The sequence below is a fragment of the Aquila chrysaetos genome, chromosome 3 (genome assembly GCF_900496995.4).
Source record: "Aquila chrysaetos chrysaetos chromosome 3, bAquChr1.4, whole genome shotgun sequence".
NCBI classification, from domain to species: Eukaryota; Metazoa; Chordata; class Aves; order Accipitriformes; family Accipitridae; genus Aquila; species Aquila chrysaetos.
In genome coordinates this window covers 38302691-38326442 of record NC_044006.1, presented here as the reverse complement: position 1 = coordinate 38326442, position 23752 = coordinate 38302691, and the positions used below count along the sequence as shown (strand labels likewise).

The 23752-nt window shown below is 36.0% G+C and overlaps 1 protein-coding gene across 6 annotated transcripts in view; it reads left to right on the top strand.

The window, feature by feature from the left end:
* The window catches only part of KCNH8 (potassium voltage-gated channel subfamily H member 8), a 215427-nt gene that overhangs the window by 117419 nt on the left and 74256 nt on the right, over positions 1–23752 (top strand). For 3 of the 6 annotated variants that reach the window (XM_030009335.1, XM_030009339.1, XM_030009340.1), the window contains exons 6-8: positions 14194–14354; positions 16529–16570; positions 20005–20212. In XM_030009335.1, the coding sequence (XP_029865195.1) occupies positions 14194–14354; positions 16529–16570; positions 20005–20212 (411 nt within the window). The remainder of the gene's footprint in view (positions 1–14193; positions 14355–16528; positions 16571–20004; positions 20213–23752) is intronic. The other 3 variants (XM_030009336.1, XM_030009338.1, XM_030009337.1) reach the window with 3 other exon arrangements.

The window sequence follows — 23752 nt, the reverse complement described above, 5'->3', positions numbered from 1 at the left end:
TGAATTGTTGTCAAGCTCCATGAGGTAATTTCTGAGAAAAATATTTCAGGTTTCCCCCTTGGAATTGGTCAAAGAATTTTAAATGCATGAAGCAGTTGCCCCATTGCCCACTGAATGTTTTACTTGTTTGACCATTTCATTGCTGTCTCCAGCATTTGTGTAAAGTGAACTGTGTTCATGGAATACCTAACAACGACATCTGCTTCACACACATTGAATTTAATGAAAAGATAAGTTATATGATTGATGTTTCTTCACTCTTTGGAATTGCTTCTTTCTGCCATATTTCTGCAGCTTCTATTAAGAAAATTACCCATGTAATATTTTTAGTTCTTTGCTTTTATTTCAGGACTCCAAAGTCTGTATCTTCCTTTGTAGAAAAGTCAATATAATATATTTTAGTTACTCAGTATGTTAATGGATTGAGCCTGTTTTTAAAAGTTAGAGCATAGTTCATAAAAAAGAAAATCTCCAGTGCTTAGTATGTTATTGTAAAGGTCACGATATGTAATGCTTTTCTGGTGTATCAGCTACTGTAGAACTAAGACTAGCTCTTCCCTGTTTAACACCCTTATAGTTAAGGAGAGCAACTTGAAAAAGTGAACCCAAAAGGCTGAAAATCAGGGAAGCAGATAAAAGAATGTGACTTAGTATTTTTTAAGTTTGTGGTCTTGTGTTCAGTTTCATGATATTGGAATTTGAATTCATGGGCTCTCAGCATGGTAAAGAGTTGTGATTAAAACCTCTGGTTGAACGTTGGTGTGCTGGTCATTCTATGTGTCCCAGCACGCCCACAGTAATGGGTACAGCAGCCTAAGTATGGTATTTGGTAGAGCATACCATGCTACTGCATTAACACTGACCAGACTATACTATACTGTACTGTACTGTACTATACTATACTATACACTCCTGAAGGGAGTGACTTTTGTTACCACAGTAGTCATTCAAGCCACTAATGCCTTCAGATTTCAGCTTTCGTATTAATGGATAACTTACCCAAATAAAACAGTATTTCCACTTGGGTATGACTTCAGTATTCCATTACCTTACACTGTAAGAACAAACAGTAAGGAAGAGCAAATCAGTCTGTTGGTTACAGATGAATTTTGGGAATCAGTTCTGTTACAATCCGTCACACTTGAGAATAGATCTTGCTCCATTAAAATCACTAAAAACATTGTCAATTTGTCAAACTGTGATGGAGAAAGGCTGAGAACATACATCATAGCTCTGCCTTAAAACAGGGACCATGCCACTCCTCATGTGCTGTACAGTGACAAGCATCTTGGTGTTCAATCGTAAATAAACTCTTTTCACTGGAGAAATTTGACTGGTGAAACAGCTTAGTGTATTCAGTGGTGACTTTAACAGAACAAAGCCTATGAATTATATTCATTCCACATTAGCAGAAGCTCTTTTTCAGAGGTCCATCATATTACATGAATGTGATAGCCTTGCATTGAGGATTTTAATAATTTGCAGCTTTAAACTACATTTCCATTGTTCATCTGAATGCTAGTCATCCACCTAATGCCACAAGACCTCTAAAAAAGAGCTTCTTTGAATGGAGGTGTAACGTGTATCTGAAATGAGGTTCCCAGCCTCTGTGACTGCCCACACAAATGAAACGGGGTTGTTTCCACAATATTCTGAAGTGCTAATGGCCAGGAGAAAACATTACTGGGAAATGTTTTTACTATTTTAAATGTACTGTTGCTTAAGGACTAATTCTAATCCTTTTACATGATTTTCTTTACTGATCATGCTCCTCAATAAGAATTCTTTTTCTGTTTAAGCTGTGGAAGTGAACAAATTTTTCTACTTAACAAAACTCCATCCTGCTGGTACAATGGTGGCTTTTGATATTCCTTTTTAGATTGCAAGTCCATTGGGACCTTCACTTCGTATCTCGGGATACTTAATTTCTTTACTTTCTAGCAGTATAAAATTTGGTCTGGTTTCTTCTCACTGTTACCTATGTCAATACAATACATCTGAGATTTCAGTTATATGTAGTTTCATATGACCTTTCAGTTCATAAAGATTCTGATAAAAAAGAAAAATTTTGACCATCTAGTTCAACCTTAAATGTAAGATATTATATTTAATCCAAATACTAATATTAATTCCAATAAACTGTGTTTGGCTACAACCTGTTTTCCTGAAGGACATCAGCTCTTCTTCAGAGAAAGGAGAATCCACAACTCTACTCATCTATGGCTTGTAAATGACATATTTCTTTTTCCAATTTTTTCATCAACCTACAGAAGTGACGTCTTGTTAAATGTTTAGTACTACTGGTTTAAAATGTTACTACCTGATGATTCTTAGTTAGGATACACTGGATTGTAATTTAGCATCTGATATGATACAACCATGCTTTGCTGCTCCATTCCAAAATTAGATAAGTATTTATTTAATACATCTGGGTTTTCTACAAGATTATTAATAGCTTCTCTCATAATGGGGTGCCACTTGTCCAAAGGAACTAAAGTTGCAGATTAGCGTTTCTTTCCTAATACATCTAAAACTGTAATTTTCCTTCACCTTGGCTACCAGTGATTTCTTTCTCTTTCCCGGGCAGGTCTAGATTTTCGTGTCAAATTTTCTGTAGTTTATATTGATTGTTACTCAGTATCTGTTCACCATTTGTTATATCTTTCTTAAAAAGAAAAAAAATGTTTTCCCTTCAGCAGCTGCAACAGGCTGTTATAAAGACTTATTATGTTATTATATATATTTTTATTTATATAGTATATATTTTATTATATATTAAGTATTTATTATATAACCCCCCTTCTTTTAGGGTTTTTATTACTTAATCTCTGTTGGTTTTTTTTTTCTTGCAAACTTTATTTGACTTCATAATAACCCAGATTCCTAAGCAACAGGTGTAAAATAAGCATTACTTTCTTTTCCTATATAAAATCAATACCATCTCCCTCACCTTATCATGTCAGCATCTAAAAGAAAATCATCAAGCTAATTCTGGTAATAGACATTTTGAGGGGATATGCTGAGCTGAAAAATCGTGCTTCCATTTGAATTAATTGTTTCTAGGAGATTTACTAGGAACATCTAGGTTTATAGCAGCAGTAGTATAGAAAAAATAAGAGTTTATATAGGGACAGATAAATTGTTCTTCAAGCAATATAACATTAATTTTTCCTGGAATCTTTCCTAAAAGCTCTCTGGCCAGATTCTAATACCATTATCTATATATAATTAAATAACATTGGCTCAAATAATCAGATAGATCAAAGAGCTTGGACTTTGGGGAAAGTATTGCTAGTTAATGACAATCAATGTAAAATCACATAAAGGAAGATGAAAAAAACAAAATAAATAAGAGAAGAGCCGGTCATACGATCTAGGAGAGGGAGGTGGTGTAGGAAACTGTCTGCTCTGAAAATCAATGGGGTTAATATACCTAAATCATCTAGGTCTCAAGCACAGGACTGAATTACTGTAGTCTAATAAAAAATCATGCATCACCCAATCCCCTGGTTACTGCTTATATGTATACTGTTTGCCCTAAAGGTGCAGGATTTTTCAACTTTGTTTAGTTCACAGTAAAAGAGAGGTAAACTGAGTTATATTACCTAGCATTTTCTGCAAACTAGAAGTGTGCCATGGGCAGTTATTGAATCATCTGACTAATCCTAAATTGTTATGCTGCTGTATGTTGATCACATGTCTAATCTCAGCAGGATTTATTTTAAAAAAATCAAGCCTGAAGGGAAAAAATGTTGGAAATCAACTGCTTCAGGTAAAATAATACTGTTTATGGGTAAAGAGGTTCAGCTGGCCACCAGATAAATTTTTACCTCTGAATTATCTCATTTTTTTCTTTTTTTTTTTTTTTTAACAGGGATTACAAATTGAGATTATACAAAACACATATTGTGCTTTTGAATTGGAAAAGGGGTATTATTCTGGAAAACATCTTAAGGATAAATAGGATAACTTGGTGAATTTCACTTTATGGTTTTCAATCTTTTTATATCATTTAGGATTGCAACCTGCATTATTATGCACTAAGCAGAACCTCCATTTTTTTAATGTCATCTTTTTTTTCCCTTTGTTCAGCACCAGTTTAAATGGTGTTTTCATACCATTCACTGAGTGGATGTGTCTGTGTGTGAATGTGAGCATGACAGAAATCTAGAAAGGGATGGCTTGGTAAAGGATGTGACATGTCCTACAGAGCTTTAATTCAAGACAGGTCACCAAACAGTTCCAAAACCCTACGGACTTGCTCAGAGCTCCCAGCTCATTTATGCCCAACTATGAAATAAGTTGTCTTTTCATAGGAACTGAGCATTGCTAGGGCATGGATTTTCACACTGGAAGCTTGTGAAAAAGAAAATGGTCACAAATAGCTGAGTAAAAGACATTAGAACACTCAAATAAGGAAAGGAATAAGTTAGCACTTTTCAGTTAGATCATGGTATTGGCTTCAGAAATTTAGAATGAAAATATCACAAAAGCATGTAGCCATGGTAATTGCAAACTTGGAAGACATTAGGGTAATGTTGGTCCCAGACTTCTGATGTTTACTGCTGTGGATACTGTGTAGAACCTTAACTGGAGCAAAATATATAAATATATTAGGAACTGCAACTGCATATAGATAACATTTTTTTAATGCAGACGCTTTCATGGCTGAAAAAACTTGGGTTTGTTTTTATACAAATCCATTTTCTTTAATCTTTCAGTGTAACTTTGTACGAGTTTTAGAGATATCACATTTCTTACAAGAATTCATTTTTTTTTGGAAGGGATGTGTGCCCATATCTTATCAGTAGTGGCAATAATAGGCTGAGAGAATCCATGTAGCTTGAACTAGTTAGCCATGGGATCCATGGCTAAATCAAGGTTAAGTTTGAGGTTGATTGTACCAAATGGTTTTATGAGATTTGTCAATCACTGTTTATTTTCTCTGCATGCATCTGAGGGACTTAGTGCCTAACAGGGCTTCTGGCTTGCCTTGTGTGGGGTTGTTAGGGGAAGGTGATCAGTCCGCAGGCTAGAGAGAAGGAGGAGCAGGACTGGAAAAGCAGAAATGAATGGCATCCTACAGCCCGTGTTCAGACATAGCAGCAGAGCAGGGCTGGAGGATGTAGGGTGAAAGCTGTTGGCATGTAAAAGAGAAGGCGAGGGGATAAGGAGGTAAGAGATTAGCCTAGGGAGACTAAGCAGAGCAGTCTTTCTGAGGGTGACTGGCCACTGATTTGCTGTTGAATTTTTCTTAAAATGAAGTGATTCTGCCTGACCTGGGTGTGGAAATTACAGCTGAAATAACTGGAAAAAAGAGCTCTATTTAAATCTTTGGAGGTGAGATGGGGGATGCATGGGTGATATGATTGCTTGTTCCAATCCTGTTGAAATTGGAGGTCTTGGGTACTCCCTACTGAGAGCTGCCAGGTGAAGTTCACCTTTGCATTTGGCAGCAGCAAAATTACTTGCTGCTTTGCGGACTGAAACACCTTGCTTCTGTTAAGCTCACAGGCTCATCTTCACAGCAGTAAGTGGAGAAGCAGCGAAAGTCTGCAACACAGGTCAGAGGTAGCTTAAAATGCATGGGTGTTTGTTAACAGAACAGGTGTATCTATGCTAAAACACAATAAAAATCTATGGAAAAAAGGCACCTTGTAGTTTCTACATGACTTAAGAGCCTTTCTTAAAGCCAATAGGATAGTTTAGACTTTATCTTGAGTTTTAATTTGCTTGAACTCTGACTTTTTGCTGTCTAATTTTAACTGAAATTTAATTATCTGACTTGGTATTAGAACCCAGCTTTTTCCTAATGAAGACAAGAATAGAAAGGCTTCACCCTTTCCTTCCTCTCTACATCAAGCATAAAGATGATATTTTAGATATGCATGTGTTGTGTTTCAGCAAAGAATGTAGTGAGTCAACAAGTTTGATAATTTCTGCTGTTACTCCTGCTTTAGTTTTAGGTAAGTATTTCATGACATTGCTCATGTCAGAGATGTTATTTACATCCCCTATTCTGCCTTCCTGAGCATGTGGCATGATATATGTAGCTTGCAAGATCATTTAAAATGATGTTTTTCCAGCTTACATGGAAAAAAACTGCAGTGAGGTAACTTCAGAACTTTTTGTTCTCTAGTAATAATGCTTATTATTAATGATTTGTTCATTGTTTTTGTTATGAGAGCTGTTGAAACAGAAAAGAGATTGTAGTTCTTGTCCCAATCCGAGACAAACATATCAAACACAGCTTTAAGTAGAAGCTTGCACAGGCTGAATTTTGTTGGTAGAGCATACTTAAAGGTAATATATTCAAACATATCTCTTGTAGAAAACTTTGGATCCACTAATTGTCCAAAGATATTGAAGTTACTCCATGTAAGCTTTAGCAATCAACTCAGAGATTAAATGTCCCTCCTGCCTGGTTTACAGCCGTAATCTGTAGAATTGTTGCCCTTCATGCTGTAGGAAATGGTTAAAACTCACCTCCTCTCAGGGCATTTGGAAAACAAATTCAGCATTAAAGAAAACCATTAGTTTTGATGCTGTGGAGTTCTCTGAACTCTCCAAAGCTTTACAGTATTGATGCTTGTGTTGAATTTCAAATTGTTCTTTGATAAATTCGTGTCATCGGTAGGTAGAAGCTAGTGCACAGATTATTGTAGTTTTTTGATGTTTAACTTCTCTTTGTTGCATCAATTTGATTACCCTTCTAGTTGCTTGAAGTCTTAATGATAAGAAAACATTTATTTAAAAAAAAAAAAAAAAGTTAATCTTCCACTTTTTAAACAGCAGTCCCCAAAAGACTGCGGAACATGTAATTCCTAAAAATAATAAAATTTCTCAGGAGAAATGGTCATTTCTAAATTTGTGTTAAAGATTTTGTTGTGCTTTTAGAAGTTTCTTGCCTCAGGAGTTCTGTTTGGTTTGTGGGTTTTTTTGTTTCCTTTACAGCTTTCTCAGTAAGTACTTTAACACAGCAGTTAAGCTGTAAATAAGGTTGCCCAGATGAAGAAACTGTTTACATGCAAGTATAGCTCAGAAAGCTGTCAAGAAATAAAATATGGATCACACTCACCTATCTCCCTCTGGATTTTTATCTAATGAGTTGGATGCAGAAAGAAGCACTTACCATTTCCTATTCAATTTTATATATATAAATGTTATCTGGGGCTGTTGTCCTAAATTGCTTTGATAAGAAGGCAGAAAGGGGTGCTGTGCAGAAAAACCTCTAATCTCTTCAATCTTGAACAGTAAGTTCCATACGCACATTGATAAGCCTTTGGTGTGCTGGATGGCTTAGGGGAATTTAAAGCAAGCATTTATCTGCTTTTCTGTTAAAGCTTTAGTTGTTTCACAAATGCTAATGTGCAATAAGTAACAAAATCCTTTTTCTAACTTTGATAACTACACACTGGAGGTTTCTGAGAAAAATGAGAATGAGAAGTTTCAAAATACTAGTGATGTAAATATCCTTATCTTTCTTCCTTACCTATATCAAGCAAATCTGCATGAAGTACTTATGTGTGTGGCTGGTGCTGCCATACTGATCTGTAAACGTGAATAGTAACCAATGAACTCTATTAAGCACCTGTGGAGCTGAACTAACCCCCTTGCTCATTATGAAGCATATGAAATCATGCTAATTTCACATCTTAATTGTATTACTGAAAATTTCAGAACATTTTTGTAGCTTTAATAATGCAGGGCCAGCTGAGACTATTTGGTGATCTGATCTAAAATTTTTATATCTCCAATTCTACTTATATGTTCTGTTCAGCCTGAGGATGTTGTTGAATGAAAACAGTAGCTCTTAAAGCATGAACCAATTATAAGCTTTGCAAGACCTCAGTCCATGGAACCAGATAGCCATGGATATGTGTCTAGACCACTTTGTGCTAAGGCTTTGCACTAAATCTTGAAAAATTTGAAGGAACAACACTGTGCCAAAACAACGAGAACTCCCTCAAAGATTTCATTAATTTAGGAGACTCTATGGGTTGATTCTAATGAGTAAAAGGGAGGGAATAGCAGAGATCAAACTGTCAGAAACACCACAGATCCACTACTAGCAGTGGATAGGTTAACTAGTAAATGTCAGATGATCATAGCAGACTGTCTAGCTTTGAACTGCAGAAGACAGCATAAAACATTTCTGCCAGTGAAACCCAGGAAGTAATTCTTTCCCAGACCCAGATCTGGCATTAGAACTGAGCATTTGATCTAAACACATCCTAAAGAAATCCTTTCTGATACCTGAAAGGAATGGTCCAACATGATCCTCTCTCTGTGCTGAGACTCTCTCTGCCTCTTCTCTTTGCCCTCAGTAGTGTATCAGTGGGGGGAAAAAAATTGCTTCCTGGCTTCTTGCATATAATGGCTAACAGGCTTGAAGACAAGATCTTACTTTGCCCAGTCTTAGTGTAGCCTACCTAAAGAACATGTAGGGAGAAATGCAAATCAATCTTTTTTCCCCCTAAAGCTATGAAATTAAGGGAAAACCAGAGTAACTTAATGCTGCAAAGGATGTTCATGACAGGCAAACCTACCTTTCTTTTCCCTAGCACATCTACATATATATATATATATATATATATATATATATATATTCACCTTGTGTACATAAGTTACCTGAGTCCACATATGTGGTTTGTGCTCGAACATAACTTAGATATCTTTAATATGACATTGTGTTATACAGTATAAGACTGTTTAATTGGTATAAGACTGTTTCTTGGTGTTGCCACAGCTTTGTACTAAGCCCATACTGACACTTTTAGCTATTAGAAATCTCTTTTCGTGTCATTGTTTTCCAAGCCAGAATCTCCCCTTCTACAGATATCTTTTTCCTTCTTGGGTCTTATATGTGTTTTGCGTGTCATATGGAGATATTTGACCCATTTTATGTTTGGATTTAGATTGGCCACAGTCATCAGTCGTCTTTGTTAAAAACTACCATATCACTGTGAACTAATCAGCCAAGATGAATCCTCTAGAAACAATTTTGTTTATAAACAAACCCATAGTAACAACATTTTGAAACTGAGCAGAAAGACAGGTTTGGCTTTTGGTTTATGTGTCTCATATTCTGGTTAATGCAAACCTTCAAATTAAAAAGATACAAGGTGAAATAACTTGAGCATATCTAAGTATTCTGCAGCAATCAACTAGTTTGATAGCTATATCAAAAAGACATAATTTTGTCAGCAAAAGAGCGTGTGTTGCTTTCGCACTGTCCAGGAACTTACGGTATCAGTTATACTTTAACATTTATTGCTATTACTACACGTTTAACATATATGCCAGAGCGATCTGCTTTTCTTGTGATTAGCAAATCTGTTGTTTTCTGGAGCACCACTTTTAGTGGTTCCCCACTCCCCAGATTATTAAAATTGTTGTGGCAAATTCCATTTCCTTGGCATTTCTCCAATTTTCTTAGATCTTATTAGAAGTTAATACTGATAATTCAGAAAGTGGCTCTCAGCAGGTTCCACTTAAAATATTAGGTGGAACTTTGTCTTCAAAAATCTCCTTGAAATGTCTAATGCCTCCTTTGTTATATGATAAGCTTCTGTACCATCTGCAGTATCATTTAGAGTGATAAATCTTCCTACTTCATTCCAAAACCAGAGTTTTAGTTTTCTTCTTTTTAGAAGATAAGAGGCAAGTGGACTATAATATTCTATACACTTCTTCAGTTTTGTTAGTCATTTAAACTTAATTATGTTTTGTTCTCACTTTCAAACTTGTAATTTTGATAGTTACTGATCTTTTCTGCATTTCAGTTACATTTTCTGGGTTATTTTGTATCTTACAATTTTGTGAGGTTTTTTGTTTATTTGTTTTGGATTTTTTTTAACTAGGAAGGCTTATTGTTTTTCCTTAACGTCCTGAATGTTAATTCATGCTTAAAATTAATATATGTTGATAAAGCACTTGGGGTCTTCAAAAAAGTTTCTTTTACACTTCCAAGTGCATATCTTAGATTATGTCATATTTTCACAGTGTCAATGTATGATAAGGTCATGTTTTCCAGATCCAAACAGTAAGAGATTTTTAGTTCAAAGATAACTTTTCCCCCCTCATTAAAATAGATTGCAACACTAATTTATTCCAAATTGCCACAGAACATCTAATCCCATGTTAGGTAGTTATTATTTTTTAGAAACTGTTAGGAATTTTTATTGCTGAGCTTATAGAACAACCAGTATATGTCTGAAACCGAAGGCACCTACAATGCTGTGTTTAGCATCCTACATAATATGAATAGATGATATTTTTCAGTAACTGCCTCTCTTTTTGTGGGCATAAGTTGTCCTTGCAAAAAAGCATACATTTATCATTTGTTCCTGTTTCATTCACAAAGTAGAACAGCCATAAAGGTCAAAGACAGGATGAAATATAGCCAAAAAATCATTTCTACTATCCACATTGAAGAACCTGAAAATAGTACACGAAATACCAAAATGTTTTAGCACTAGAGCTATTAAAATTTATTTGTTATAAAATTGTAGAAATATGCAACAGAATTATCCTTTCTTTAAGGGTGAGGAATATCTATATGAAAAATATGCATATGGCAATGAAATTGATTAAATGTACATTTGTCTTACATGAATGAATGTCTAATTAATATTTTATAGAAGCTGATCTATCATGGAAGTGCTTCTCTGATTATGTTACAAAAACTTTAAAAAACTCTAGGGAGGTGAAACTTTGAAACCTGGTTGGCGTTTTTTTCAGTTAAGAGGAAAAAAATATAAGTGTATATAGTGAAACATGACTGATTTATAGCAGCAATTAATTTCCTCAGATCCTTCTGTGGTTCAGACCATCATCTAACATAATATACAAAATGAGTATCTCAATGCAAATCTGAGTAGAATTAAACAAGATGGTAAAATTGACACTTTGGTAAGTGTATCATACCAATCTTTGGCAGTGCTTTAGGCAAACATTCTTACACCTTGTGCCCTAGAAATGTAGGGATCTTTAGCTCCAATTCTTCATAGCTTCCATCATCACAATGTGTAAGCAGTGCGTCACAGCAAACATGGAAGAAAGCATCTCTACAAGTACACTAAAGGAAAGAAAGTTTGATAATGCTGTTCTTAAGATGGAAATGCTGTCACGGATACTGAGCAACTGCAACAGACCTCCTGCTGAAACCTGGATAAAAGTCAGTAATTTGTCTGAGTGTCAGCTACTCCATTTTATTTAAAATGAAGTGTAAGCAACTGGGTAAAGTTAGTAGGTGGATGGATTTAATTTTCAAACTCCTTTGCAAGAACAATAGTGTAAACTCTGTTGTAGGACTTCAACAGTAATTTCTGCATGGATTGTGTGGCTGCTCTATTTGAGTACCTATGTTCATAAGGCATGAAAAAAAGTTGTTATAAAATACTGGTCTGCCTGGTCCACACATAGACGTTAGCCCTAAGCATTTGAGTCGTGTAGGTACCACTCTCCAGTGCTATCCTGGTATAGTGAAAGTCAAACAATTTCCATTTTTAATGTTCTTTTAGTACCAAAAGATTCTAAAATAAAAATCTGGATATGAAAAATTGTTTTAATACAGACTAGTGGCAATCCATGCCCTCTCAATGAGGCAGCATTTTCCATTGAGCTTTTATAATATGTCAGATTGTTTTATATCAAGTTGATTTAATCAGTTAAGATGAACCTGGTCAGATACTTTTTCTCTTGCTCTGCTTTACAGTGTTCTCCTTTACTGTAAGTCTATGTGTTGGCTGTCCTCATTATACTAACAACATTGCTGAAAACTGTGATTTCCAAAGCTGCCTTAATTCAGAAGTAACAGCACATAAAAAAACGCACTACAATAAAAAAAAAAGAGAAAACATGGGAAAAGGTGAAAAACAATGTCCTTGATAAATGGGAAAATTCAGGAAAGGGGAAAAATACCTAACAACTAGAACCTAATAAAATCTGACTCATTTAAAGAGACCTGCATAAATGTTTGTTTATTCAATTTCCAGTGTACGTGTTCCATATAAGCACAAGGGCTTGGTTTTCAGATTTTTGATTTTCAAATAAATCATGGAGGAAAAAATACTAAATACCCATTTTTGCATTTTGCTGTCGAGGTCGTACAAAATCTTGCAAATGGGACAAAGCTCACCTGCTACTCTTTTTATGGCTCTAGTGGTAGTAATGTTTTGTGTGTCATATTCTGGAAAACCTATCTTTGGATTTTACTTTCTGAGGGGAGTCTATTCATACATGCTGGTCTTTGCAGACATTTCTCATACACTGAATGAGAAATGCAGGATAAAAGGTATAGCAGAAATTAGGCATTCTTTCTCATGTGTGTATAGCAGGAAGAAAAGTTCTCAGGCCCCAGAAACTACCTACAAAACCAAGAGTAGATGAATCTACTGCTCCCGCTAGTAATCCTAGTGCTACCTTCTTTTTAGTTCTAACTCGACTTGCATTAAAACCAAGTTACAGTACTAGTACTTGTAGTGTTCATTATGTTTTAATTATGAAGGGACAAAAGTTGAGGTACACTTAATTTTTAGGACTTCATAGCTTTCTTTTTTTTCCAGGAACATGCTGAATTGGAGCAGGTTTGCACAGCACACAAGAAACTAGCTGTGAGAAAAGGAAATACTTGCATCCAAAGAGAAAATAAATCCCTTTAACAGTCTGAAACTATGAAATACTTATATTCTATGTTTGCTTCCATTTGCAAGGCAGACATCATCTTCTTATACCTTCACACTGCTGGTGGGCAAGAGGCTGAATTTCACTTGTAGCTGCTTTCCTTTGGCATTTCTACCTCCCCTTCCCTAGAGGCTGTAAGAAATATCTGTTTGGGCAGCAAACACTTGCCAAACATCTGCATGCTCCATGCTGTATATGGTGCGGAGCCAGCCCCCAGCAGCTGCTGCTGCCACCTCCCTACAAAAGGGGTGCGTAGAAGAGGCAGCTGAAGGTGTTTCTTCTTGTGCATCATCTAGCAGACAAAAAGGAAACAGTGCTATCATTGCTGCCATAGACAGAGGCAGAGGGCACAGGGAATGCAGTTCCCTCCTTGTAACACTTAATAATAGGCTACCTAGATTACAAATAACACAGCTGACAAGTCTGTTACACACTGGACTAGCATCTAGAAAGCTGCCTCCCATAACTTGGATATTAAAGTCTGCTGACTTTCAGGCTGCCAAGACCACCACCCTGCAGTTGTTATTTTTTAATGAGAAAAAAGTCAGTCACACTCTGAATGTCTTCCTAACACTTGGGATCACTTCTTTCTGTTCTGTGAGATGGTCTTCAACATGAGGCACTACAATTTGCAAGGCAGCAGCCTAATTATCTTACTGTAAACCACCATCCTTGATGGTTGGCTGCACTCTTTTCTGACATTGTAAAAGTTATACAAGTAGTTATCACTAATGTTAGAAACTGGGTGCATAGCTCGAGGACAGATTATAGTCTTTGTCTTGTAGGACATGAAAATAATCGAGACTCTGTTGTCAAGACCTGAGCTTTTCTTTGAGTGTTAATGTGTTTTGGCAAGACATGTCAAAAGTATATCTCATATTGAAAGACACTCATCCAGGAATGTTAGATAGGAACATACAAAATGCACAAGCCACCAGGCAATTCATATCACTTTTGTGATCTCCACCATAGCCCAAAAGCCTTTTTTTTCAAGTGAGCTCAGCACTTTTCTGTTGATAAACAAATGGTTATCCTTGAGGATGACATTTGTTCGCTGTGCTGGATAGTTATCACTAAAAGAAAGTTTCAATTACACCTTTTAAATAAAGTAATTAATAATTTTTTTATCTCGAAAGAAATATGAGTAAGTTTTATGCACAGCCAATCATACCCTCATTTTTCATTAAGAAAAATGTTACCATTTGGTACTGTTTAAAGAACAATGTGGGTGGAGGGTTTTTTTAATCTGAGCTCCCTTTGAAATCAGTGAGTTTTAAATGTTTTAAACATTCTTTTTACTCCTTACAAAGAACAACTTCATGCATCAATTGGTTTAACTCTATGTATGTGGATCTCTTACCAATATATTTTATTTGCTTCTCTATTAGATTCTTCATTTGGTTTTTGCCACACATAAGAAAAACAATCAGTGTTATGGTGGATTCCTGGTGCTATCTCCAGGAATCAAGAAATCTCTGTCTCTCATTCTGTTCATTCTTTGTCAAGCAGATATTATTTTAAATTTCCGAACAACGTACGTCAGCAAGTCTGGCCAAGTTATATTTGAAGCAAGATCTATTTGTATCCACTACGTGACTACCTGGTTTATCATTGATTTAATTGCTGCACTTCCTTTTGATCTTCTTTATGCTTTCAACGTCACTGTGGTAAGTACTAACCTGTCTTTTTTAACTGTTCTTTTTTCAAGAGGGGTTTGTTGGCTTTTTGGTTTGGTTTGTTTTTTTCCCCAGATCTGGAGACTAAAACTGAATGAACTAAAATACCTTGTGTCTTTTTCAGCTTTGTAATGTATTTTCACATTGGATGCTGAAGGAAGGAATACAATCTAATTGTACATGTTGATTAAAAGTATTACAAGATTGAGTGTCATGAAAGACACATGTACCATTTTTTTGATTCAATTATCCTTTGTAAACAGTTGTGTCTATGTTAGCTTCATTTATACTTACTGTACTCAAATACAATTCCCTATGGCTTTTGCTCTCTTATGCTGCATAAATTCAATCCTTAATTTTTCAAGACTCATAAATTGTTGCTGTGGTAAAGTAAATCACTTTTATGGTCAGTATGGTCAGCATTCTTTACTCAGCCAGGATTCTTCTTTCTCTTTACCTCTGGGCATTCTAGTGCAAAAATTACAGCATGATCACATATTTTTGTGTGTTCTAACATCTATTACTTGCAATTGTCATTAATTTGACTTTGGTTTCAACTCATCTTTTTTAGAAATATAATGACAAAATGCTTAAGTTGCTTTGAAAAATGTGGGTCTAATGTCGGGTGATGTCACAATCATGGATGATGGTTTACCTTTGTGTTGGTTTACTTATGCTAAGACAAAGGTTTTTCTTCTGGTAGCCTTATTAGATTTAATAGAGTAAGAATCTACTAAGAAAAAATACAGCAAACAAACAAACCCTCCAAACCCTAAACACCCCCTCCCCCTGTTAATCAGAAAGTTTAATTTTGGAAAAAAATGTTGGCAGAGGTTTCTCAATTTTGTGGAATTCTCACATAAGAGACTTAGGTTTTTAAGCTGTCCACTTTCTAATTCTCAGAATTTTGATCTTTTGTAAACAGATGCATTCAATCTCATTTTCATTAAATGTGAGTTACAGACAAGTACATAGATGATAGGATAGACACATATCAGAAAAAAAAACATAGAAAAACACTAGTCAGGAAGCTCTCATGTAAGATATCATGTTTGATTTTATCATTTAGTTCCATTTCCTTTGATGATCTTCCTTTTCACTCCATTTGTCACATTAAGAACCATCAGTCTGATGTTAGTGCAGTAGCTTTTAAAACCAGATGGTTAATAGTTCAACATTCTTCAATCACTGGGGTTTTTTTGTAACTGGTGGGTAATCTATTTAAATACACTACTATCTCAGTTTATCCCTTACATTAAAACCAAACAGACAGCATGACTGTGTTGGTATAATTTCCATTAAGAATTTTTCATTGAATGAACCAGGTCTGGTCTTTTCCTTCAAGGAGAAAATTAAAATACCAAAGTTGATATTTTTTTCTTTTTTTTTTTTTTTTTTTTTCATTGGGAAGACTGATATGTTTTCCATACTGAATTCTGGAAAAGAAAGTATTATACAACAATTATTTTTACAGTTAAAATGTCACAATATTAAAAATGTTACTGTAATATGATTAATACACATCTCCTATCTGTTGTACTTTTGAATTTTTTTCCTTAATAAGATCACTAACATGGTGACTAAGAATATCCAGGGACACTGAAATGTCCCTCTATTAGTAGTGGATCCTGAATGAGATAATTAATGATAGATTAAGTTCTAACACTAAGCCCCAAGTAATAAACAATATATAGCCATGTTGATCTCAAAATTAACATTGACTGACAGGCATAGCTCCCTGAATGCTCCAAGAGTTAAATAACTTGTTGAAAGTTTTTGCAATGTCCAATCTGCTTCCTTCATTTGCTTTGGCCCAGCTTCGGTAACTAACTGCTATATGGTAAAGATCACTACATAGCAGAGAGTCAACGGCCAACTCTCTCTTCCCTCTGGTTAACTGAGAATAAATCCAGAATTTGGGTGTCTGCACCCTGCATTCACCCTGGCAAACTCGGTCATTTTATTCTCCGTATGATTCCTTGATGGGAACACAGTGCCTTACTGTATCATACTTCCTATCGTGGCAAGACTTGGCAACTGTTAACATAATCCTCAAGATAACAGTGACTATCAACTGTTTCAAGAGCGGGGGGGAGGTGTTAATCACATTCCACTGTTTTCAGACTTTATGATTTAATAAGCCATTTCCTCATGTCTGTTCTCAGATTTTCACTCCATCGACTCTCAGATGTTGCCTCAACAGAACGGTGAGAAGGGGCATCAGGGAGCATCTCACTTCTTTGCTGTTCAGGCCCCGGCACAAAGGCCAAACCTTTAGGGATGCTCTAAATTCTGCAAGCTATAGGTATAGTGCCATACATACCTATGTATGTATGGCACATAAATGTCATCCTCCAGTTGGAGATTTGTGGAGTTAGAGTGTGTGAAAAAGCTGTGGAGTTTCTCACCTTCCTTGGAGATATTTCAAAAGAAAAAAAGTGAATCTGTATGAGTTGGCTCTACTGCCTTTAGACCTTGCAGGGATTCTGCCCTACCACTGAATGGGTGACTCTTTGGAGGTCTGAGACCTCAGGCATGTTCCTGCCTAACCTGCCATCTGCTTCCATCCTTGTATTCATCCAACATAAAGGATCCCTTAATCTGTTGAAATGTGGTGTGAAATGCTGCCAGTGTAAAAAACAGGCCATTAAGCGCTAGTTATAATGATTGAATTTGCTCGTCCCTGAGTAACTATTGGTGGTTATACAGCAAGAGTATTATTTTTTGAGGAAAACCAACTAACCAAACAGGCAAAAAGTATTAAAGATCCCTGTCACTAGTCATTTCTTAAAATGTATCATGTTTCCTTATTAATTCCTTTTTGCCATAGGAGATTATTCTTCCAAGCAGAGAATTTCATCACTAGTTTGTAGCAGCTTTATTTCTCGGTACTTCTCATCACTGTGCTATGATTGAGTTTGTGTTAGTTTTACATAAAATTCTGTCTCTGTCATTTTGACAGAAAAAGGTTAACCCAGCTAGTCTAAAATGATTAACCAAATGGAAAATTTAGATGGTTTTATATCTGTGGGCAAAGCAAAATCTACACAGGCACAAGTATGAGTGCTGACTCCTCATTTTGTCTTTCTAAATTTGTGACATAGAAAAGAAAGCTGCCTGATGGCATTTCAGGTCTTCCAATGACAGATTGGACACAATACAAGAAGAGTGTTTAGCATGACTAATGAGAAAATTCAGTACAACTACATATGATTAATTACATCTGTGTTCAAATTTATGCAGAAATTATTTTGAAATGAGGAAGTCTTTAGGCCTTAAAATGAAACATGTCTCCACATTAAAAAGAATATTATGATATCTGATTCACTGTTTTTATATCTATCAGAGTTCTGAAACTTAATAAAAATGGTCAGAATTTAGTCACAAGTGATAACTGGCAGGGCACACTTATTACTGTAACTGCCCTTTTGAAATTTCTTGTTTGTAAGAATCTCATAAAAAAATAATTTCACCTAAGTTATCATTATTTGTTTGTGATGTGGTAGAACATAGGCACCCATGTTAAGATGAAGGCTCTGATGTGAAGGCCATAGCACGTATACAATCATTGTATATATATTTATATATTACTACAACACCTTGAAGAGTCAGTCATGAATAGGGACACCTTTATGTTAAGAGTGCAATAGAACCATGTTTGCTTCAAACAAGCTGATGAGAGAGAAGAAAAGGAGACTTTGGGAAATGAATTACCACAGAAAAGGAGGCAGTTTGTATAGTGGCATGGCATTCAATTAGAATAATTACATTTTAATAGTTATATGATTGTATTAAAACAAACATGGTAATTCCTACAGCCTTCTGCCCCAGACTTGCAGATATTCTTGTGCTTAAGGCCACAGACATAACTAATTTCACTGACTTATTGTAGGTGACATAAGTTGGATAAAAGAAATGCAAGAGAAGACCTTGTAATTGTTTGTGTGCTCTAATGTCAAATCTTATTCCTGACAGCAGTGAACTTCAAAGTATTTTAAATAAGTGTCATGTTTTTGTTGATTTTCTTTTTTCCCCTGCTATGTACATGAGAAAAAAAGTAAAAGTTCTTGAGAAAAAAAAAAAAGAAATAATGGGCAGCAAATACTGCATGAAGAAGCTCATGGAGAATTACTTATGTACTATGAAAACTGTAGTAGCAAAAAAAAATGATGTTTGTAGATTTTTTTATTTTCTTTTTTACAGGTTTCTCACCTACTCAACTACTGAGACTGGAATAAAATCAATGAATTGTTAAGTCTTCATGAATAAATCTAAAATACCCCATGTTACAGCATTTATCAGTCAATCCGGACCTAGCTGTTAGTGAATGCACGCCTATAAAATTAAGATTTCAGATTATTAGTTTTGGTAACAGAAACAGAGAGGCTTAACTTCAGGTTATTCTGGATTAGCAAAGCAAAAGGATGTTGATCGATCTGTGCTTTTTAGACTTTCTTTTCAGAGAGCTCATTACTGTTTTCTGGGAAGACATATCAAGTTTGGTGTTATTTTTCTAGCTGATGCATGTATCCTGTACCAGCCAGGTACCTAGCAGGCATTAATCCTAATGTCTCATTAATGAAAGGGAAAAAAAAGTTTACCGTTAATGAAAATTATGCCTATTTAATCGACAAAAATTATATCAAAAATATTTAGGATCCTAATCTGCATATTGCTTGCTAACTCTACCCAACAGCTGAAACATGAGCTAAATATATTCCATGCAAAACTGGGAGCTGTGCACACTCTGGTGTGGATGTTGGTTGGAGGATGCTCTGGAGGGGCTGGGGTCATCCAGAGACTGCTCACTTTGTGCATTGTTGCATGTCCCCTGAAGCCAGAGCCCATATACTTCATAAACTGATGTACACTTAGGGTGCTGAGCAGATTAGGTGCTGCTTTTGCCACATACACTTGAAAGCCAACAACATTTTATGCAAGGAATTTAAGAAGTAGTATTAGAAGTTTTAATACAAGTTTTTTAGACTCCAACTTAGTACAGAGCAGTAAAATGTGCCCAGGCCCCTGAACACAGGTTTAAATCTGAAGAACAAATCTGAGTCTCTGCTCACTTCTCTGCTTCCTTGTTCTGCCAAATACCTGCTATATGTTATTGCCTCTTCCAGACTTAATTATTAAGCTGATTTCATCTCATACATAGTTGAGTTAGGCCTACTGTTTCAGCAGAAACTGAAAATCATGGTGTGCTTGAAGATGTTTATTTTGTGGTTTCATATTGGAATCCAATGAACATTGGTCGGTTTGACAATTATGTTTCTTTCTGGAGCAGGGAAGGATCCATTTTTGCACAAACACAAATTTTTAAGTTAAATCTGGAAGAAGACTTTGCATGAAAAAAAGAAAAAAACAAAAGATCTCCCAGTATTTCAAGTTTGTTTGGTTTAAATCAGAAATAGTAAATATGTATGTACACAGCAAAAGTAAACACTTTAGTTTTAACCATCTTCTTTCCTATTCTCTGCTGTCTTAAATTTAATCTAAGCATAATATGCAGCTATGTAACTGAATGAAGAGTGGGCAAAAATTCTTACAGCTTTAGAAGAGTTTCCTTTCATTGAAACAAGAGAACTGTGTGATAGAAGTCAATTGCTGACAGGTGGTTTTCTCCCTGTTCTCCTAGGTTTCCCTTGTCCACCTTCTAAAGACAGTGCGGTTGCTACGGCTCTTGCGTCTCCTTCAGAAGTTGGATCGTTACTCCCAGCACAGTACAATTGTTCTCACACTTCTCATGTCCATGTTTGCCTTGCTTGCTCACTGGATGGCCTGCATTTGGTATGTCATAGGGAAAAGGGAGATGGAACAGAATAACCCCCTTACCTGGGACATAGGTAAGTTCTTCTTTCCACCATGTACATGTACATATACACATGTGTGTATTTTTGCATATATATGTATGTAAATACATAAAACCACATGTATAAGTCACTCAGCGTTTCCTTTTTTGTTTAACCTTACACAATTATTTAGTGCTGTTTGTAGAGAAAAGGAAGAAATTGGTGCTCTGAATTTCAGGTCAATCCAAAAAAGAGGGTTAAAATGAAAAGAAAATGGGAAAAGTAGAAAACAACAAGATTTTTAAGAGTGATTCCCTATTTGGGGAATTGAGGATCTGGATAGGAAAGGGCTAGATTGTGTAGAGATTGTGTAGAAGAGTGAATGAGAAAGTTCATCCTGTTTTTGCAAATTAGGCAAATTCTTCAACAGAGGCATTGCCTTGAGTGTGCTAATTATTCCTTACTACACATTGAAACAGATAGGCCCTGAAATGTCTTCAAGTTAAAACCCCCTTTGGAAATATTGCCTAGCTGGTTTGCAGGCTTTGCTCTTTTGCACAGCAGACGAGGTGTTTTTCAGTGGACAGGTGATTTTGGAATGCTCAATTTTGATCCAATGTTTAGTTTCCACCCCAGCCTTCATTCTGATTTCATTGAGTGTTCCAGATTGACTCTTTAGATTTTAAGGTTATCCTTTTTAGTTTAAGGTTTATTATTATTTCTAAGGGTTGTACACATGTGTGATGGTACAATGGTGAAACAATAAACCTTGTATAGGAGCCTGGCATCACCAGGTACTTGTACACCATTGAAGGTGTGTTACCCACTAGTGCAACAGCAGATACTCCACATCCTCCCATGTGGGTCATTCTGGCTTTAATGTAGAGTTGCTTGTTTTTGCTGTCTTTCTCAGATGCCATATCAATATCAAGAATCCTTTTTTCTCCCTTTCCTTTCTGGTTCCTTGTGTTCTATCTTTTTAATTCTACTTGTATTTACTTTTAGCCTGTATCAATTACTGAAGCAGGAGAGGAAACAAGGCCAGTCATAAAATTAACAGGAAGGGGGAAGCCCTGCAAGTTTTCTTTATGCTGTTAGGTACTAAAGACATGATTAAAAAGCATATGAATAATTTAGAATACGGAAGTTATCTGTGAGAAGAAAAGAATGCACACGTGTCTCTTTCATAAACAAAGAGTACCTAATGGTGAGACAAAGTTTCCCAACAGAAAAAAATATTTGGTGAGGGGAATGACGCAAATACCTGTGACCAAAGACTCAATGACGTTCATTCACACTGCAGTATGCCCTATTCTTATCTCCTTTGATTTCTTTCTTCTCTCTTAACCCCATTATCATCTATCTAAATATCATCTACTAACAATAAGTCTGAAGGAAAATTTACAAGTGTGTTAAAAGTGCCTGACCTCAGATGAGGTGATGATGCTGGGTCAGGAAAAGGAAAAGAAGAAAGAAAGTCCAATAAATACATCTCTCCAGTTTGTCCATAGGTTACTGAAAGCTTTGTGGAGCCTTTTTATTCTTCTAGTTGGTTGTTTATTTCTCCTTCCCTTTGTAAACCAGGTCTGTGACCTGCTTCTGAACTCCTCATAGAGTGCAAACCTCTCAAAGAAAAGAGTGCAGCTGTAGGGGAGAAGATACAAAGAAAGCCCACTGTGCTCAAATCGGTCAAATACTGCTAACAGAAAAACAAATCCAGGTAATAATAATAATAAAAAGGAGTCTCTCTGGCAGGAAGTAGCTATGAAGACACATTGTCAGCTTATGTAGGCCACAAATGATAGCTGATTTCAAAGCACTCATTGCAGTCCCAATAATGAGGATGGGCTGCATCCTTGCTCCCCAGGTGGGGCTGCTGGCCGCACTCCCCATGCTGCCTGTCCCTCTCCCTTTTCCCTGAGTCAAGGCCGCATTCAGGAAATTCTCCTCATATGCTCTGGGGCTCTTGGCATTTATTGCTGTGAAAACATTAACTTTCACCCCTCAGTTTTGTCCTGTCTTGGGCAACAGTGGTAATAGGCAAATGTCCCAACAACCTCATTAAAGCAAATCCCAGTTTGTCTGGAAGAGAGCCATTTCACAGAAGTCCCATTTGCAGCTCAGTGAAGAGTGCTGTATCTGGGTTACCATGCACTGATCATCTTCTAACAGGCTTCCTAGGCAGGAACTGCTCCTTAACAACCTCTCACCACTGGCTCGTCTCAATGTGAGACTTGGTGCCCTTTCCTGGACAACTGCAGGCAACACACCTCCTCGTCGGAAGGGCCAAGGCACTTCTTAGTGGTGTGTACTCTTAGGCTTTAACCTCCTAACTGGCAAAAGGGCAAGTTGTTGATCTTACAGCCTGATTTTATTTTAATTTTTTTCCAAAAATGTGGTTTTGCATTTTTGTCTGGAAAGCTGTTCTACCACCTTCATGGATAATCTCTAAAATATCTAGATGCTATAAATGTATAATAAAAAGTATACTGCAATGACTCCTGCAAAGCTCGTACATATATTAGTTCTGTATCTGTCAGAATGGTTATTTCTAAAGTTCTCTCTAGCACCACAACAAGCACTAAGTTAAATATTTTATGGCTTTGGGGATTTGTTTAGGGGTTTTTTTTTGACTTTTTTTAAGGGAAACGGTTTTAAAATGTTAAACTATTAGAAATTGGTTTTAGAAAAGAGAGCTCAGAAAACTCCAGATACCTGACATGAAGCCATTATTTTGAAAAGACCACTTCAGCACTAATAAAATTTCTGTTTAAGCTTTTGTGTCACATATATGAGCAGAAAAATAAGATTATGTAATTTCTTCAATCAGTGCAAATTCTATTGCTCTCCACATATGAACTACTTGCTGGTGAAGCACAATGAAGTTAAGTCTTGGCCCTCTGTATGCTATAATTTTTGCTACTCTGGTGATACACAGTTGGTTATATGTAGCTAGCCTTTCTTTTCACCTTAAGAAAACTTCCAATGGCCAAACTGCTACACCTCACAGCATCCGTGTAGGCAATATATTGAGGGGAGAATGGTAGGTGTGATTTAGAGTATGAGTGATTAAGCAAAGTAAAATGAGTTCTGGACATCATAATAAATCACAAACAAATAATGCACACAGAAGAAATCTTGCCTGGGCTATAATAAAGGTGGTATGAAGGCCTCAACTGGAAATTTTTGTGCAGTTTTGGAGAGCATGTAAAAGGGATTTCTTACTGTAGGCAAAGCAGTAGATTATGATCCTTAGTCTTGTATTTACAGGTTGTAATTTTTAAACTTTTAATTTTATTACATTAATACCAAAACTGGAGTCTCAAGTTTCCATCAGTCAATCTTATACAAAGCTCATTCCAGGCATTAGGAGGCTTTCTAATTGGCAGCATTAAAAAATACAATGTAAAAAATAGAATTCCTATACTTTTTTATTAAAAGGAATGTGTTTCCACCTTGGAAAGTATGCTTTTTATTCTTCACTGGAGTGTCTCAGGTGGTGTCTGCCTGAAAAACTGGTACCCTGGTTATGGATGCTACAATGCATACAACAGCTGAAATACAGTGACGGGTTTGTTCTAAGAAAGGAAAACC